We start from the raw sequence: 19,392 nt of genomic DNA, 5'->3' as shown, positions 1-19,392 counted from the left end.
ACCTAGCACATGTGGACGTGATAAGATCGGAGACGGTGGCGGCTGCAGCTTTGTTCTGAAACATCTTATGTACCAACCAAATGGTTGGAAGGCTCGGGGATCAGAACCTGCTTCTGTTTCACTCAACAGCTGCCTTACACAACACCCAGAAAGGTTTCCACAAGGACAGACTGAGAGTAAATGCTCGTGGTCTGCAGCCATTCCTTTCCTTGTGTACTCTTCTCCTTGCCACGAATCCAGATGACCATCTGTACCACAATGTGGCTTAGAGGGGAAAGATGAAGAGTGGCCCTTTCTCCCGGCCCTCGCCTGAGGGCCGGTGCTTATACCTTCTTGGTGAGGTGTAGGTTTGGAGTGCCACAGACGGAGGAAGGAATTAAAGTAGGTCTCCTGCTTCCTTAGGCTATTGTTTAAAAGCAGGGCACGCCACTGCTTCCTCAGGGTTTGTTTTGTTTGTTTGTACACAGGTGTGAGCACAGCAATTTGACAGTAGAGGAGAAGCACCTAATTGCATGGGTTTGGATCGCGTGTGAGCGAAGGCACTCGCTCAGAGCTGCCGGGAAGGTACATTGCTCCTCAGGCAGGAGAGCCGGCAGCGCTTCTCCTCTGGCTGCCCCATGCTGAGTGTGCTGACAAGTGGCTCAGTGCCCAGCAAGAAGTTGTTTTGGAGCCTCTGAAGTGTCTGACTTGTGTGTCAGCTGTGAAAGCACCAAGGACCCTAACCCTGGGTCCCACCCTTGGAGCAAGGCTCTGGAAAGCTGGGTGTTGCACTGCATGCGCCTTCAGTGCCAAGTCTTTTTTGGAACTTGTCGTAAGGAACTTGTGCAAGACCTCCTGCATAATGGGTTTGCAGAGCCAAAGCCCAGCCTTTACTGCCTGTCCGGAGGACCATATCACTGCCTGCTCTTTTTTTTTCTTTTTTCCAGTTCAGCGAGGCTCTCAGGACTGGAATCAGTTGCTTTTTCTTGAGTTGTTATTAAAAAAAATAACGCTGCACACTAAAAATTTGTTGTTGCTTCTGTGAGAAAGAATTTCTGTTAGGTGCACGGTGCGGAGTAGGACTCTGAGCCTGGGGTCTGGCTGTAGGACTGGGAGGAGGCTTGCTGCTGAGATGAGCGGTGGTGGTTTCTCTGGATCCAGCTGCAGTGGTTTGGTTTCTGGCTGAGTCTGTCTGAAAGCGGCACAGACCAAAACACAAAGAGAGGGAGGGTCGTAAGTCCCCCCATTCTCTCTTGATAATCCCTTAAAAAATAATTGCAGGCCTAAACCTCTGGCCTCCAGCAAATTTTCCACTCGATTAGAGGCTTTTGTGAAGCTGGGGAAAGGGACACGCAGACTTGCACATTGTGCCGCTGCCCGAAACTTCCAGCTGGGATTTTTTCCATCAAAAGGGGATTTTAGTAAAACCATTATAAGGGGCTTAGTCACAGAAAAGCAGTTGAGCTGAGACAGGGGTAGATTAGCTTTAACATGCTTGTTTTTGGCACTAGGGACAGGGTGGAAGTTACACCCAGCCGCTCACATGCAGCCTCCCCCTGTCTGTTGGAGCTCCTGGCAGGTGTGTGAGGGAGATGTCATCCCGGCACGCCGCGTCCAGGCGGACGGAGACGAGGGGAAGGGAGCCAACAGCCCAAACGCAAGTTCTCGTGCAGTGTGGTCTCTGAACCAAAAGCTGCTGCCATTTGATCGGCCTTTGGTGTGGTCTGCGCGAGTGTGCTAATGGACAGGTGCCCCTAGGGATGGAAAATCGTGATGGGCAATACCATTTGCAGCCTTAAGGACCATGTCCTGCCTGCGCCTTTGATCCGCATGGGTGGTCCCTCTGAGTCACTGCAGAGACAGTTGTGGTGAAGATGTAGATAGAGCAGCTGGTACCGCTGCAATCTGAGCTGTACCTGTTGTTGTGACTAGACGTCTGCCTTCAGGACTGTCAAGGCACCGCTTCTTGTCAGCTCTCTTTGTTTTGTGAGCCGAGCTGTTGCCTGAAATAAAAGCTGCAATGGCTGGAGAATCTGAAGAGAGGGCTGTTTGGTTGGAGTAGTTCCTGTTGCTGGGAGCTCTTCTACAACCTATGTTTGTACATCAGCACTTCTGGGGCTCTGGGTGGCAGACCCTGCTACGAAAGCATTAGAAAGATGCCACGTGCACTTTGTGTGTTTCTGTCCTCATCTTCCTTCTCCAGGGCTACATTAGGTTGGAAAGCTCATGTCAGGCTTTGCTGCTCCAAGTGCCAAGAGCGAGCAGAACTGGAGGCAGAGAGTGGATACCAGACATTGCTTGGCCACTTGCTGATTTGGGACATTACCTTAGTCAAGTTGCTTCCACCCCTCCTTCCCCATTAGTGACTATACTTCCTTTTCCGATGTCTGTGCATGGCGTGAGCCATGCAGAAGCTAATTACTAATTCTAGTAAATTATTAGTTACAGCTGTTTCTGAAAAAGACACCATAACTCTATCTGTAGCAGCAGCGTTAGAAGTGGGAGGGGGGGGGGGGGAAAAAACAGTTTAGGTGCTAAAAAGGTCATGTGCATACAGCCCTTGATACTTTAATCACTAAGGAGGTAAGCCACTGAGCAGCTGCCAACAACATAACCAAGCCCTCCACTGAACTAACATAATCCAACCATTATTTTGATCCTGATCTGTTAGTATTCCCATACTTGCATGCTTTATAAAAATAATCATAATTTTCTTAGTGTGAAGCTATAGAGATGCAGAGTGGCCTGGGTGGTGTTGGAGACAGTGCTACTAGACCTGGAGCCCGTGAGGAGGCTTGCTGGTGGCTTGTGCTGTGGCAGGGCCTCCAGCCTGGCTGGGATGGGGTGAGGTGGTGCTGGTCCTGAACCAGGTGGGGCTTTTGCTGTGGAAATCAGTTTGTTTCCAGCTGCAGCCAACCTGGGCCTGGACACACAGGACTCAAATGGGCAAGGTGTGCTGGTGGTGACCTGGCGGCTGTCTCTACAGGAGAGACAGCTCTGTCTGTGTGGCTTCCCATTTGGTTTAAGGTGTAAACCCACAGCAGCCTCGTCTGCTTGGAGGCACACACCGCAGCTCTCACTGGAATGAACCGCAGGGAAATAAAGGGCTGGTGACAATAATGCCAAACTCTGTTTTGTGGCAGAGTGGTGCCACCTCAGAGTGGTGCCCTGATGGCGGCCATCTCACCCACGGCACTGATGGTGCCCACACAGCCACCGGGCACCCTCAGGAGCCGCAGGTGGCTCCCTGCTGGCACGGGCACCCTCAGAGGGGACAAGGCGTCTCCCACACCCTCAGCCTTCCACGGTCACACGCTTGGCACCCCACCCGTGCTGGGGAGCGGCTTCGCCAGCGTGTGCTAGTTAGTTAGTTAGTTAGTTAATGAAGCGGCGAGGCGCGGGGGCGTCGCCTGAGGGGCCGCGGGCCGTGGAGGGCGGCACTCGGCGGGCAATGCTGCCGCCTGCCGGGGCGGCGCCGCGCCTGCAGCCCCCGGCGGCCGCGGGGTGGCCGTGAGGCGGCGGCGTGCCGGGGAGCCGAGCTGGGGCCCTGCCGCCACCCTCGGCCGAGCCGCAGCTCCCTCGGACGCCGCCGGGGGAGAGGAGGAAGCCGGCTCCCCGGTGGCACGAGCAGCCCTAGGGGACCTCCCTTTGACATGTGGCGGAGGGGGGGGGGGGTTATAGCGCCGAAGGGTGCGTGCGCTTCGCTCTGAGGCTGGGGCGGCGGGAGTGCAGCTGTAGCTGTCATGAAAGGAGATAATGGCAGGGTTTTATTGCTGCTGAGTGCTTGGCGTTTTAGTTCACTGAGCAAGAAGAGAGGCCGCTGGCTACATGGCTGCGAGCAGCGTGGCCTCGCAGTGCTGTCCGTATGCCTGTGGTGCCAACCCGCTGAACTCACCTGGGGGTTGTAAAGTTTGGGCGCTTGGGGAAAAGGGGAGGAAGAGGCTGAACCTCAGATAAATAAAATCTTTCTATAGGGTTTTATTGTTTGTTTTTCGTTGTCGTTGTTGTTTGTTTGTTTATTTTTTCAGCTTGGAGGGGGCAGGGGGAGTTGTTTCATCTTCAAATCCTGGAGACACAAGAATCATGGGGAGGAAAATGACAAGGAATTGCCATTTCTAGGTCTGACCACGTTAGTTTCTGTAGCAGAACAGGAGCTTGGTTTATGTCTCAGGAACCCTCTTACGGAAATACGTGCTTGGAGCATGTGTCCCTGATACTAAACTTCTGACACCCCTTCCCAAACACACCCAAGATTTGAGGAAGTCTTTTAGGAAAATCCCGTTTCCGTTCATCGTTCTGTCGCAAGGACAGATCGGACTCGGACCTTTTGAAATCCTTGCAGTGCTGTTTCAGGTTGGGCTGGCGTTTAGCTAATGCATTCGGTAGATTTAATTAAAGAGGGGGAGAAGCACTTGTATCACTGCCAAACGTGGCTGGAATCTAAGTTCTGGCATAGGAGCCCGGCAAACCCTCTCCAGCTCTTTATTTTGTGCAGCTTAGGGCTGGGGAATTCAGTGGGACGGCCTTTCTGGCTGGCCGCAGCAGGGAGCATTATGCAACCCGACCAGCAGCTCTGGCATGGTGCCTTGCTCATGTCCTTAGGGGTCCTCAGACACAGCCAGAGCCACCCAGTTGGGTTTATCGATTATCTGTTCTCCACAGAAGGCGCTGTTAAATCGCTGCTGGCTGAAATACTGGGATTTAAGGTAGAGGATCAAGAGAGAGAAGACAAAGAGTGTGCTTTGCTGGAAGCTACCCATGCACATATGTAGTGATGCTGCCAGACTCGGGGGACGCTTACCTTGGAGCTGTTAATGGCAGCCTCTGTGAACTTCTAGCTTTGGTTCCAAAAACTTCGGGTGTCTCGGTCACCCAGCTCTCAGTTTAACTCTTCGCTGGCAGGCCAAGGGCAGGTTCAGTAGCTATATTTGCATGGAGACAACCTCTCGTCCTAGCACGGACCCCAGGCAGTTTGCGTTACACCTGTCCCCGGTCCCCCATGATTTATTAACGGGAAAACAAAGGACCCCAGAATCACCGCAACAAATGGATTCAGGCGAAACTGTAGCATGGGGCTGGAGGGCGTGCAACGTATAAATCTTCCATGCACAGGCCTCCCATATGCTAGTCCAAGGGCAGTAGGACCCAGGTGGAGCCTCCTTTTTTCTCCCCATCTCCCCCTCCCCACATGCGGCCTTGGAGGATGGACAGGAGAGGAGCCAGCCGCAGGCTGTGGCCAGGGGCGCAGCTGCGGCAGCAAGCAGGGACCCCACGCACAGCAGCGCTTCGCTGCAGCTCATGAGCCCACATCCTCTGCCACCAGCCTGTGCCCATCTCCCTTCCGTGTCACGCCTGCTTTGCTTTCTGCCACCACCTCACGCTTTCGCTGGGCTCAGCACCGCGGCAGGGGCAAAAGGGCTGGGGCAGGCAGGGCAAAGCCAGTGGGGCTCTGAGGAGCGCGGGGGCACTGTGAGCACGGCGACACAGACAGGAGATTTCCAGCTGGCTTCCAAATAGTGGAGTTTTTTTTTTTTATTGCTTTCTACCTCAGTTGCCAACTGAGTCATGTTCAAAAATTCGAGAGTGGCTGCAGAGTGAGAATTAAGTTTCCCTGTTACCCCGAGGAGTCATATGGTAATTGGTCTATGGTTGTTGGCAATGGGTTATTTATTTTAAGAAACCCTTCTCTTTACTAGTAAACACATGCGTTCTCCCAGCTCTGGCCTCGCCAGACAGTAAGGCCTGCATCTGTGCCCGAGGAAGTGTCATTCCCGGGCACCAGAGCACGGCAGGCCGTGAGGAGCGCTCGCTCCTTCTGCGGGAACAGCCCGCGGTGCCTCAGCGCTGGGCCTCAGGGAGGCTTCGGTTTCAGCAGTGTCCTTAGGCTTGGCTTCCGTTTAAATAGCACACTGAGCCATGTGGGCAATGTTTTGGGTTGTGTTTTTCTTCTTTTATTTTTATTTTTTTTTAAGTGGGGAAAGGAAGATTTGGCTGTTTCTTATTTGTTTTGTTTTTAGGGAAGGACAAAAAACTATCCTATTTCTGATTACAGAACTCAAGAGCACATGCATTATAGGCATTTTTGACACAGATATCCAACCCATCTGAACGTGGTCCTTAATAGATAGCATTTCCAGTCAAACCCAGCAGAAACAAACCATATAGGGGACCTGTCCTGAGAGCTCTATCATGCTCAGTCCCTTGTCCCTCGATAGAACTGCTGACTACCCCTATTGGAATTTAAATTTCAGAGGTAGTGGGAACCTGATCTTGAATTCCTGTTGTTTATAGTGCTCGTACATCCTCTTTTTCAGTCAAGAAGTTACTGTAGACTTTTTTTTTCCTTAACGCAGGAAAGAAAGACCCCACACCTCCCTGCAAGTAAAGGAAGATGGATATAGTGTCAGGCTCAATTAGATCCAATTGTGGTGGCTTTCCCTACAGCGAACAATGCAGCTTTTGTGATGAACTCCCAGCAGAAAGCTTGGAAGTTGGGGTGGGGGGAACAACAACAACACCCCCCCCGCCCGCCCCAAAGCCCAAATCTTGAGATAGCCTAGGTGCTGGCCCTTCTCCTCAGGGTGGGGAGGAGACAGCGCGCAGCTGTGGCCCCCATAGAAAGAAATTATTTTCCCCTTTGAAATGAGGCACTGGCACACGAGGGGAGAGAGAGGTGGCTAGAGCTGGAGACAAAGAAGTGCAGATAGTCCAGCCTCAGCCCAAAGTGTCTGCGGCCGAGGAGGTTGGCGTGGAGGCCAGGCTCGCCCTGCAGGCACAGGGGACCTCCTCTGGTGGGGCGGCCGACCCACCTGGAGCAGCACCCGATGTGATGCGCCGGGGCGAGCGGGATAGCGCAGGGGGAACAAAGTGGCCTGCTCAGTGCTGGAAGTGCTTAAAATGCAAATGTACAGGAACTTCAGACCATCCCCCTCCCTCCTCGGCATAGAGGAAAGCAGCTTAAATACAGCCAGGCCTGGAGAGGAATGTTAAAAAGAGGGGAAGAATCACCCTCCTCCTTTCCATAGGGACCCTCACACGGCAAGATTCAGTATGCATGACTGAACAAGCAAGCAAGGACAGCTCCTCTTTTAACTTTCCTGAACAATGGCTCCAGCTTCTTCCACCATTTCGCATTCTGTCTACCCCAACTCCTCCTTTAAGAAAGGAAGGGGGCAGCGGGGGAGAGAAAGCCCTGCTGCAGGACTTAGAGGGAGAAAAGCTTTGTTTCGTGCCCTATAAACACCGCTTAAGCTCCATCTCAAACAACAATAAAAAACCCACATCGTGGAAGTCTAAAAGGGACCCTGTCAGGTTAAAAGTCATACATTAAAGAGAAAGATTATGGTATAGTACAAAGGATACCTTAGATTTTTTTTTTTTCTCTGTTAACATCCCCACTTTACTTTCTCTTTACTTTCATCTTTGCTTGGGCAGTGGAAACCAACTGAACCATTTCAGATTTCCCAGGTTCTGATGTGCTTGCGAGAGCACAGTTTTAGGTGATTGTCATAGCTGGGAAGCATTTTTATTTAATGGGTCTTCCACAGGGGATGGTGAGGGTAGGCCTCAATTTAGGTACAGAAAACCTCTGCCATCTTCCTGGAGCTTTAAAGAATTAACAAACCCACTCCTTCTGCTCCCCCTTCCAAACGTCAAGTTTCCCCTACCACGAAATATTTAATTTGCTTGACAGCAAACTTCAGCACTTGCAGCTTGTCTGACCTCAGACGGAGCAGCTGCCTCACACCAAGCAGTCCTACTCGGCTTCTCTCTAGATGCTGAACGCTCCCGCAGCCAGCGCTGGTCCTACCAAAACCCTTCCCTACAAACTTTTAATTATGATGTTACTCAACATCCTGCACAGGAGGGACCAGACTCTCCACTTCCTTTCCCTCAGCGGTCACTCCTTGAAGCGAGAGCAGCCCCAACCCCGCTGCACAGCACGCTTACCGAAACCCAGGCAGGTCGATACCTCTTCAAAAAGCACAGACAACACAGATACGGCGTGTTTTTTTTTCAAAAACATACTTCATATTTCCTCTTTTATTATATAAATATCAGTTTAACCTTTTACTGTAAGAATATAAAATGTTTTAAGAGGATCTTTGTTATTTTTATACAAATTCACAAACAGTACAATTAATCCATAGGGGTCTCTGGGTTTGCGTTAACTCCATGGTCTGGCCTGTTACTGTGGAGGATTTGAGATTTTGAACACACAAGAAAAAAAAAAAAAGCCAAGATATTGTTCTTAAAAAAAAAAAAAAACAAAAAAACCTTACTCTTCCTCTTTAAAATAATAATAATAATAAAAAAAAAAATCTAAAGAACCAGCTCCATTTTATTGACAGAACAGAGATAAGACAGATGAACTTCAGTCTCCTCCCCTTCACATTACAGCCTCGGGGCCTGCAGGCCTGCTCTGCTCCTCTCTCCACTCACAAACAGGAAGCCTCACATAGTGACCTTTTGTAGGTGATTTGGGAGGGGAGGGGGAAATATTTGCATATATCTATATATATAAATTTTTTTTTTTAAACCAACTTGCATTTTTACACATTTCTGTTAACAGTAGCCCAATCCTCAGCATGGATTCTCATGTTGCATGTTTGTGCTAGAAGAGTAAAAAATGCAGAAGCACAGTTTGGGTCCCCGGTCCCCAGTGAAGAGGGACGGAGAGGCACAACCAGAATGTGAGGGTGGGACACAGCAGGGTAAGCTTAAAAGCAAACAACAAATAAAAAAAAGGGGGGGGGGAGAAAAAGAAGAACAAACCCAAGGGGCATTATTCCAGTCTAGGCACAAAAATGTTTCAGTCTCAAAATCTCTTTCCTGTAAGAATTCCAGGGTTTTTGAGGAGAAAAAAAAAAAAAAGTAACAAATTAAAACGAGGTAGCCAGACATCATATATATATTTATATATATAGAATATATTCAGCAGAAAAAAAATGTACTTAAAAATCCACAAGAACAGCAACTTCAAATGTCTTTAAAAATAAAACCATGTGAGAAAACGAATACTGTAAAGAGGAGAATGAATGAGGAAAAGTGGGATCAGTTACAGGATATAAGCAAGGGATAGATGGGAGAGTAAGAGGCTGTTTTTGTAGCAGTAATTTTTTTTATGCATTTCAAAATAAAAACAGGTCACAGTATCTCAAATGAAGCAGAAATGAAGCTGGAGATTCTTCCTTAAGCCCCCTGGGCCGAGGGCAGCTAGCCACCCCTTCCACCCGCTCGCCCCCAATCCAAAAAGAGGAATGGATATGTAGCTGGATATGTCTATCCCTGTTGCCAAGAAGAAGGAGGGGAGAAAGAGAGAGAGAATGATGAAAGGGAAGACGAGTCTCTCGGTAACTCTCAGTGTCCCCCAGTAGATGGGAAGGTCTAAGAGACCGGGGTCTGTGTCCAGTCCCTACAGAAACAGGCATAGGAGGAAATGGCATCTTCATCTCCAGTATAGAGAGATGGGAGAAAGAACAGAGTGCCTAGGCTTCTCCCTTCACCAGAGTGCAGGATGACATGGAAACAGACTGACAAAAGGAGAGGTTGTAGCTATCCCTGTTCTCAGTGCAGTGGAGAACTGGAGTAGTGGGAAACTGTATCCACCCACAGCAGAGAATAACATGGAACTGGAGATTGAAAACAGACCAAAAAATAAAAATAAAAATCAATGTACCTAGGGAGCAGTATTTCTGTCACAATTCCCAGTTGATGGGGGAGGGGCAAGCGCAGAGGTGGAATGGTTGTTTGTTTTTTTTGGGGGGGGGGATTTTAGCTTTTTTTTTTTTTTCCTTTTTTAAAAAAACAAAAGCTGTGTCTGTGCCCAGTGCAGGATGACTGGGTGGCCAGGTACTTTAGTGTAGCTAGGAAGCCTTTTCTGCTATTGTTTGTTCCCATCTCCATTCCCACTCTCCTTGACATAAACCAAAAATAAGCTACTCTTAATACATGGCAGAACAAGGGTCTCAATCTTTATCCATCCTTAGTGCACGAGGGGATGGAAGCAGGGAGTGGGGATAAAGAGGGGTGTCTCTAGCCCCAGTGCATAAGTGTGGGCTTCTACCTCTTCTGTAGGAGAGGATGCTGGGGGGTGGGTGTGGGGGAGCTCCGTTTCCCCACTGTGGAGCTGGAGGCACGACCTGGAAAAAGGAGAGGTGCTCTCTCTCTTTCCTCCTGCCCCCCCCCCCTTCCTCCTCCTCCAGAGCAAGGGTTGTTAGGCAGCAGAGAAGAAGGGTCAAGGATATATACTCTTTCTCCGTGTTCCTCCCTCCAGTGCCAGGGTGCGTGGGTAGCATGGCTCTGTGCGTGCCCCTCTCTCTCTTTCTCTCCTCCGTTGCAGCAGTCAGTCAGTCAGTCAGTCTGTCTGTCCGTGAGTCCCTCCAGAGGAGACGGAGGTCTCGGGGCACCCCCCTCCTCTCACCTGACCTTCTCGCTCTCAGTCATTTCCCAAAGTCCCAGGTTGAGCACCTTGAGGCAGGGCAGCTGGGTGATGCGCTCCAAGCCCCGCTTGGTGATGCGGGTGCAGCCGTAGAGATCGATGCCCGTCAGCTGGCTGAGGTGTTCGGCGATGAGCTCCAGGCCCTTGTCGGTGATGCGGACGCACTGGCCGATGTTGAGGGTGCGGAGCCCGTGCATCTGCCGCACCATGCGGTTGATGCCCTCGTCGCTGATGTGGCAGGAGCAGAGGGAGAGGGAGCGCAGGCCGTCCAGGCCCTGTGCGATGTAGGCCAGGCTCTGGTCCCCCACCTTGTCGCAGAAGGAGACGTCGAGGCCGGACAGCCGCAGGCTGCCCATGGCCAGGTGCATGATGCCCGTGTCGCTGATGTTGTCGCAGGAGCGCAGGTTGAGGCTGCGCAGGCTGCTCATGTGCGACAGGTGCAGCAGCCCCGCGTCCGAGATGCCGCCGCAGAAGCTGAGGTTGAGCTGGCGCAGGCGGCCCAGCCCGCGGGCCAGGTGCTTGAGCGAGAGGTCGCTGAGCTTCTGGCAGTCCTGCAGCGTGAGCTGCTCCAGGCCCAGGCAGCCCTCGGCCGCGCTGCGCGTCATGCCCGCCAGGTGCCCGATGCCCACGTCGGAGAGGTGCCGGCAGGAGCGCAGGTTGAGGCTCTTGAGGCGCTGCAGCCCCCAGGCGATGAGCAGCAGCCCGGTGTTGGTGATGTTGCTGCAGCCGCCCAGCTCCAGCACCTCCAGCCCCTTCAGGTACTGGGCGATGCGGCCCAGGCTGCTGTCCGTGATCTGCTTGCACAGGCTGAGGTTGAGCGAGCGCAGGGAGCTGATCTCCGCCACGAAGGCGTGGCCCAGCCCGTTGTCGGTGAGGTTGTAGCAGCCGCTCAGGTTCAGGCTCTCGATGTCGGCCATGCCCTGGATCACGTAGCTCAGGCTGCGCCGCAGCGACAGGATCTGCACCCGCCGGATGCCCCGCGCCGCCAGGCTGGGGAAGAGCGACGGGTTGGCGCGGCGCAGGTGCAGCTTGGCCTCCACGCCCCGCCACACCGAGCGGTGGTAGGCGGCGTCCCGCCAGGCCGTGCACACCTGCGCCGCGCGGCCCTTGTCGCGCACCTCCAGGTAGCCGAAGATCATGGCCAGCAGCTCGGGGAACAGGCACGAGATGTGCGTTTCCATCGCCCGCACGGCCCGCACGGCCGCCCCCGCCGGCGCCGCGCTCCGCCGCCGGGCCCGGCCCGCTTCCGCTCGGGGCCCGCCCGCCTTCCGCTGCGCCGCTCTCCTCCTCCTCCTCCTCCTCCTCCTCCTCCTCCTCCTCCTCGCCGCCGCCGCCCTCACATCGCCGGCCCGGGCGGCGCGGCCCGGCCCGCGGGAGACGCTGCTGCGCGGCGCGGCCCGGCCCTGCGCCCGCCTCTACCGCCGCGCCGCGCTGCTACCGCTGCTACTGCGAGCACTGCTGCTACTGCTGCCGCTGCTACCGCTGCTGCTGCCGCCGCGCTGCTGCTGCTGCTGCTGCTGCTGCTGCCGCCTTGCCGCGCCGTGCCGCATCGTGCCGCCTCCCGGCGGGCGGCCCCCCGCGCTCCGTCCCCGGCGCCGGCCGCCGAGCCCCGCCGCCTCCCTTTGTCTCCGCGCCGCCGCCGCCGCCGCTCACAGCCCGCGGCCCCGGGCCGCCCGCATCCCGCGGAGGAGGCGGCGAGGCGGGGAGAGGAGGAGGAGGAGGAGGAGGAGGAGGAGGAGGGAGGGCAGGAGGCAGGCAGGGAGGGAGGCAGCGGCACGGCCACGGCCCCGCCCCGCCGCTCCGGTACCGGCTCCGCCGCTCCGGGCCCGGGCCCGGCCCCGCCGCCTGCTCCGCTGCGCCGCTCGCTGCTGGGCCCCGGCGCCGCGCTCCGGCCGGGAGGGAGGGAGGGAGCGGGAGGAGGAGGAGGAGGAGGAGGAGGAGGAGGAGGAGCCGGCGCTCCCCGCGCCCCTTGCGCAATGGTACGGCCCGGAACACTCCGAGCCGTCGCCTCGGCAACAGCGCGGCCCGGCCGCTGCTCCCCCCCCGCCCCGCTTTTAACCCTCGCGGCGCCGCCCGGCGCACAAAATGGAGGCGCCCCCACCCCCCAACAGGGGTGTGTGGCTGTGGGGGGCTCGGGGGGTGCGTGAGGGGCTCCGAGGGCACGGGGCAGCTCGAGGGAGTGGCTGCCGGGTGGGGGGCTCCTGCGGCTGAGGGGCTCGCAGCGGTGTCAGGGGGAAGCGCCTGGGGCTGTGGGCTCCGGTGGTGGCAGCCCCCGGTGCCCCGGGCACCTGTAAAAGCCGTGCCAGGTGCTGCTGCATGCCGGGGAGGGCTCTGCAGGACGGTGTTAGGAGGAGCGGGGCTGTGCCGAAGAACTTCCGTGCCAAAGGGCTGTAAAGGGAAAAAAAAATAAAAATAAAGTTTGTATTTGTTCAACACAGCAGGTCGCATCTTTAGTAGTGTTTGGATTGCCACAATGCTCAGGTCAGCCTAGTTACCGACACGTTTTCTCGAACTCAACACGTTAGACTCTTTGACTAACCTGAAGGAACACGCGCCTCATCTAAGTGTCTGCCACAGGAACACCTGCGGCTGCGTCTCCACACAGATTCCACATCAGTAGGCTCTTGTTGACCACCCGGAGGTGAACTGCTTTGTTTTCGTTCTGCCTTCTTTCCTCTCTGCTTTAAGTTGGAGGCCACAAGAGCTGAAGGACGGCTAGGCCGTGATCCGGCAGCACGATCCCCGCGCGTACAAGCATCGCCGCTGACATTAGGCTGTGGTTTGGCAGCGCACGCAGTCCAGCGGCAGTGCTCCGAGTGTTGGCTCAAAGACACTCCGGCCACACGATGCAAAGTGCTGACCTGGTGCTCATTCACTCTGCCTGCTCGAGTCAGCTCGCAAAGTTTTTGACAGGTTAACATTTTACTAGCAGACTTTATGCCGGATCAGGTATCGCCGTACGCAGCTCCAGCCAGATCAGGTATCGTCTGCACCCCTGCAGCTGGCATAAAGCCAGTGCAAAATTGGCGCTGGCTCCGTATCGTGTGCTCTGGCTCGTTCAGAAGTGTGATCATGTGCCTTGGCCTGATCCCGATCAAATTTGTGCTCCTGGGTGATCCAGCGAAGTGTAGGTCTGGTTTTAATGATCACAGAGACACGGCTCCACACAGACACTGCACCAGGTATCGCCTGATAGGAATTTATCTTCGTGGTGTTATTTATGTATTTTTGCGCTGTCAAGGGTGGTGGTTAACCACCGGGTTAGCGTGAAGATGATTAGGTGAGTATTGCTGAGCAGCAGGACTATAAATCTCAAACATTGCAATCAAAAGGGAAAATTTAGGTGAAGTGAGGAGCAGGCGAAAGGCGCGCGTGTTCTGCGCCTCGCGGGCTGCGTGGGGCTGACACAGGGAGAGTCGTTCAGCTGAAGACAGGGATCGCTCACAAGAAGGATGAGTCCCATGGAGATCAAGCAACACGTGAAAAGAAAGCAGCACAAAGGTGGTGTTGGTATCTCTCGGTGATTGGTGCATTACTCATAACTGGCAAAGCTACAAGCAAGTTATACAAGTCATTCCGAGAGAGTGCTAATGAAGTCTTTTACCGTATTATCCCGAATTTGGTTGCAGAACCTTACCATGGAAGTCACGCTGTATTTCCCGTCTCTTAACCTTTTACTTTGAAACCACATTTGGGGGAAGCGGGGAAAGGCATACTGTAAGGCATGAAAGTTAACACAAAATACTTTTTTCTTTATATCTGAACACGTTGTGTCTTTAAGCGCCTGTTGTGTGTAACCAGCAAGGGTCAGAAAAAGATGATGCATTTTTTGGAGACCCTGAAGTTCCCTTTCTCACATGGTATATTTCAAGTGCCTGTGCCTCCTTGTGAGCAGTTAAGATTTATGTGTTAAATGGAATTGCCCTGGAATTTGGATTCCTAATCCTAATCTACATTTTCTTTTTGTGGAGAGTAAAGACAGAAAATATTCTTCTAGTAGACTTTTGTTTGCTTTCTCTAAGTGACAGATGTTTGGAAATAGAGGCATAGAAAGAAAAGTAAAAGTACATGAAAAGGGGCAATTTATCACATGGCTGTTCAGTTGGTTTTGCGTTTCCAGGAGTGTTTATCATGATCTCATGGTACAAATAGGAGGTGGTAATCACCATGCGATAAACTGCATTTTATTAAAAATCTCTGCCTGCCTCATACGCGCTCTGACAGCTAATCTGTCCCGCTGGAACCATGTCTGACATTCCAGCCCCTTGAGCAGCTCCCAACAGCGGCTTTCTCTTTTTGAAAGCACTTGCCAGATAAATGTTTCATTCTTTTTTTCCCCAATTACACCGGTGTTCAGTGGAGGCTGGACAGTTTTCCTTGGCGTTGGTTCAGGAGGATCTGCATAACTCGCTTGTAGCTTCAGTGACTGGGAGCAATCGGTGCCGATAAAGCTGCACCATCACCTGTCCCGTATCTCTGATTGCATGGTTGGGCATAACGACCACCAGGTCTTTCTGCAGTTCCCATCTCAGTGTCTTTCTGCTTGTTTCTTTTGCTTTTCAGTTCGCAGGATGTCTTTTTTTGTTTGTTTGTTTTCTGTTCCTCACCTAGCTCAAATCGATCATTTAAGAGACAACAAATACATATTCCTTCTGTCTCCTTTTTCTTCTGCCACCCTGTTCCACATGCTTTGTGCATTTTTACAACTTCATCCACAGAATGGAAAACTTGTGAACTTATTCACAGGAATCTCTTGGCATTTGGCTTTTCCTTACCAATCGGTGGTGGCCACTGGGATTGCAGGAGAGAAATGACACAAAACTGCTTAAATGGTAAGGCCTGGGGTCTGCTAGCCCTTCTCTAGGGCTAGCAGGTAGGAGCCCCAAGGTGATCCAAGGCAGGTAGGAGCCCTGAGGTGTCCTTTATTCATGCCAGAGGCTTTGGAGACCTAGGCTGTCATTTAAAACGGCAGTGCTTTACTTCCCACCCTTGAAAAAAAACAAGGCATGGATGGCCTCAGCCTCTATCGTTTTGTTGCAGAAGTTGCAGGCTTGTGCTGTTTGGGGTGTAGCCTGATAAAATCCGTTAGCTAATTTCCTGTGACTGGCAGGCGCTGGGTTTTTCAGTCTTTTTGTCCAGCCCACCGCTACATTACTTCTCAGTTTGAAGTGTTTCTCCACAGCCCAAACTGCAGTGGGGAAATTTCTCCTTTCCAAAAAAATTGTAACTGGCTTAACAAGCAGTTCAGCTGACGCTGGTTTGGGACCGGTTCAAGTTCTAATGTCACCGGTTCGCTGTCAAACATCCGGGTGGCTGCAGTTGTTGGAAATCAACTTCACAAGTTGGTTTCCAAAACTTTGTCAGATTTGAAGTGTGTCCACAAAACTCAGCTAAGCCTGGGACAGCCCGGTGTCTGAAACTGGGTTAAAGCTGGTCTAGTGGATCTGCTTAAGAGGTAACTTGGGAAATGGCTTTGTTACAAGGATAAGATCAAACCCATCCTTGTGCACTGCTGATAGCTAAGCCACGATACTCTGGCTCAGCAAAATGAGGGTGCCAGCAACCTGTGGCAGAACATGCTGCCGTCAGGGTTACACACCGAGTCAGGCTGGGTGCTGCTACAGAGCTTTTCTGCGCTTAGCAGTGTCAGACGAGTAGGTGGGGTGACTTAGAGGCTCCTTTCCTTCCTTGAACGTGAAGCAAAACCGATCCCCTGGAACTCTTCTGTGATATAACCAGTAATTATGTGACAAAGATCTCTATTAAGGCTTGCACATTTAAATGTAGGCAGAACAAGTGCAACGTGCACATTTATATATATACGTATATTCCTGTACTCATACGCACATTTATAAATCAGGACGGAGCTGTTAGTGAATGGATTCCCTTTGGGATAAAGAAAATGTAACTAGTTAAGGGGTTATGCAGAACTTGTAGCTTTAGGATCTGCTTGCATTGCAGGGCTTTTTCATGAAGCTTGGGTCATAATGAAGCTTTCCTTAAAAATAATTTTAAAACAATGTTTTTACTGTACAATTATCGTGTCTCTGATATGGTGAGGTGCTGCTACATGACTCTGCACTTTAGGATTACACGGTTTCTCCTGCACAGGGTAATTCTGCTCTGCCATGTATTTTCTGGTGTCACGGATGGCGTTGCCAAAATACAGCATGCTGTGAATATGTGGTTAGGTGCCAGGGCAAAATTCAGAGTTGTCTTAGTGCAAACAGCAGCTCTGACTTTGAGCCTGTGGAATTAGCTGTTTTTTAATTTAGGTTTTGATTTTACTTGTCAGCCAGTAGCCGACAGGAATATAACTATGCTCATCTGGGGAGGAATGCTCAGAGGATGTAAAGCATGGGATTTCTGGGTTCTACTCCCAGTTTTTCATTAAAGTATAAATTAAAGGATTGCTTGAAGAAGCAAAATAATTATGGTCCAGGCAGTTGCACTCGAATGCCGTGTACCTGTCGTGCACGCCTCATCTGCCCTTGTGCGCCAGGACTGCCTGGTGGCTGGGGGAAGCCACGCATGTCACACCCTATGTAGCTGCTATGCACCTTGGTACACGGTGGTTAAATCATCAAAGGGAAAGTGCTCTGGCAGGGCAGGATGTCAGATCTCAAACCTCAACACTTCCAGTTCCTTGCACTAGCTGCTGTTGCAAGTGCTGGGCTTTGCTGCTCCTGTATTAGCAGTACCAAAGACGATCAAGATGGCAGAAAGTATCCGATGTGATCGTTATTATTAAAAGCAGGGGCAGAAAAACAAAGAGGCCTTTCAGGTAGTACTTGCTTTCGTAAGCCATTCCTGGGGATTGAACTCTGAGACCTCTACAACTGGAGCTAAGCCGGCAGCCCCTGCAGCCACAGCACAGACGTGCACGTCCGATGCACTGCGCAGTACCTGCTACAGCAGTGCGCTTCCCAAGCCTCCCCCTGGCAGCCCTTCTGTCCAAAATCCAGCAGAGAAGGCACAGAAACGCTCGGGGTGCTGGCAGAGATGGGAGAAAAGTGGGTGCAACCCAACAGGTCCACACACAGCCAGGGTAGAGGTAGCAGCAGTAGCCGGCTTGTAAGCAAGGGTTATGTGGCCATCAGGGGGGCTGGGAGCTGGTTCCCCCCACCAAAAGCTCCAAGGAAGAGAAGGCATCGATACCTGGGCTGGTCCCTCTCCAGGGGCACCTGGGAGCAAGGTTCAGGGCAGGGTAATGTATGTTCTTAGATGTAACCTCACAAGAAGGTAAGCTCGGCCCGGGGAAGGTACTGTTGTAGCTGTACGGTTCTTAAAACACGATATTTCTGTACCCAGGGATTACTGCAGTGTTGGTTTTAACTGTTAACTCCTCCCTCTCTGGACTGCGGCCACCAGCACATTTGCAGGTAGTAAATAGCCTTCTAAAATTGGCAGTTCACTAGAATTGGACAAGGTTATGTCACCTGCCCTACAAGCATTGGCTCCGAAGTAAGGTTTGGGAGGAAAACTGAAAAATAGGGTAGTAGTGTTTTGGAAAAATGCAGTGAAAATCAGAGTCACAATTTCAGCCCCGCATAGAACAGAAGCTGCAGGTGGGAGTTACAAAATGCAATTTCACATGGAGTGCAGGAGAAAGGTGCAAAATAATGTTTTATACAGAACGAAGGATTCGTAGTAGTCCTGGCCAAAGGAAAGTTACTTTAATATCATGTTCCTAGAAGTAACAGTGCAGAAACCATCGGTGCTAAATTTGCCTGATTTTCTGAAAGTCTTTTTTTATTTTTTTTTCCTGTATAGAGTAGATACATAGAGAAGTGGTAGCAAAAGGAGGTGCCTTTCAGAACCTGCATTCACTCCTGGGTACGTGCAGACACTCTAAAACCTCACTCAAGCCACCAGAATTACCAAAACACGTTATCTAGCAGTGCATGACAAAAAATCTTGGAAATTGTCTCTGAAAAAGCATGGAGGTGAAATTAAGGGGAGACATGAGCAGGTTGCGGGGAGCGAATGGAGTTCATGGTGTTGGAGGTGGAAAATCAGTGGGTAAAACAGTCTGTTGTTTTTTACCTGCTCTCCCAACTTGTTTCTGTACCGTTCAGAAAAACACCAGAATCCTTGGCCTACCATATATTTCTTTATTAATTAACCTTCTATGTAGTCAGACTCTGTCATATACAGTGAGAACACAACTTTCCTTAATCCAGATGGTTCCCCATTAAAAAACAAACAAACAAACAAACCAACAAACGTGCGTGCACAGGAGAACACAAGTTAGAAATACTGCTTTTAGTCCTTTTTTTTTTTTTTTTTTTTTTCCAGCGTACAAGCGGACTGAATTATGTGGAAAAGCAGCTTACTTTCCACTATTTCACCCCTGAGATCTACTATTTTCCTAGTCTTGTTGGTGTTGTTGTTCCATGCTTTTTGCCAGCAGACCCAGGCTGTATTCTTTACGTTCCTCTTGGAACAGGGAATCTTTTCGTCTGAAGATTATTCCTTAATGCCCCGAAGCAGGAAACATAAACAACAAAAAATCTTTAGATATATTGAAACCTGTGAAAATATTTATAGAATGGCGATGGTTGCCAGGACGTGGGAAGCGGCAGGTAACTAAATAATACTCCTTTGCATATCCACAGTGCCTTTCGTTTGGCAGGCTCAGAGCTCTATGTAAGCGCTTAATACCTTGAGTTTCGTCCTGTTCCTGGCTGCTCTGAGCCGGTTTTAGCCCCGTTGCATCTGCGGCGAAACGGAGGCCCCGAAGGTATCTCCACGTGGATGGGAGGTGCGTCCCTGCTTGCTTGGGTGCCGGGTGCTTGGGCTCGCGCTGCCTGGCGTTGAGTGCCCAGAATTACAGGCACGAGATCAGGTTTTGGAAGTCCAGGCCCCAGCTTCGTGTGCTGAGCTCCTCGTGGGACTGGGGCTCCAGCCCAGATCTGCTGGCTGCCGACCCAGCGCCGAGCTGCAGGGCTGGTCCTTTGCTGGGTTTCAGT

General features: G+C 51.8%; 2 protein-coding genes across 4 annotated transcripts in view; one reads left to right on the top strand and one right to left on the bottom strand.

The window, feature by feature from the left end:
- WNT5B (Wnt family member 5B) overlaps positions 1-19,392 on the top strand; it is a 69,284-nt gene that overhangs the window by 23,052 nt on the left and 26,840 nt on the right. The gene's annotated exons all lie outside the window — the stretch shown is intronic.
- On the bottom strand, positions 8,873-11,737 carry FBXL14 (F-box and leucine rich repeat protein 14). Its single transcript, XM_084507302.1, has one exon. It carries the CDS (start codon positions 11,599-11,601, stop codon positions 10,399-10,401), a length of 1,203 nt encoding a protein of 400 aa, XP_084363428.1. The 5' UTR covers positions 11,602-11,737; the 3' UTR covers positions 8,873-10,398.

The sequence above is a fragment of the Aythya ferina genome (assembly GCF_964211825.1).
Source record: "Aythya ferina genome assembly, chromosome: 1".
Classification (NCBI taxonomy): Eukaryota; Metazoa; Chordata; class Aves; order Anseriformes; family Anatidae; genus Aythya; species Aythya ferina.
The sequence above is the reverse complement of the archived record's forward strand: the minus strand, read 5'-3'. Positions and strand labels throughout refer to the sequence as shown.

Bases quoted from the DNA above. Each gene is read 5' to 3' on its own strand.
- FBXL14 (XM_084507302.1), bottom strand. From the start codon at position 11,601: ATGGAAACGCACATCTCGTGCCTGTTCCCCGAGCTGCTGGCCATGATC.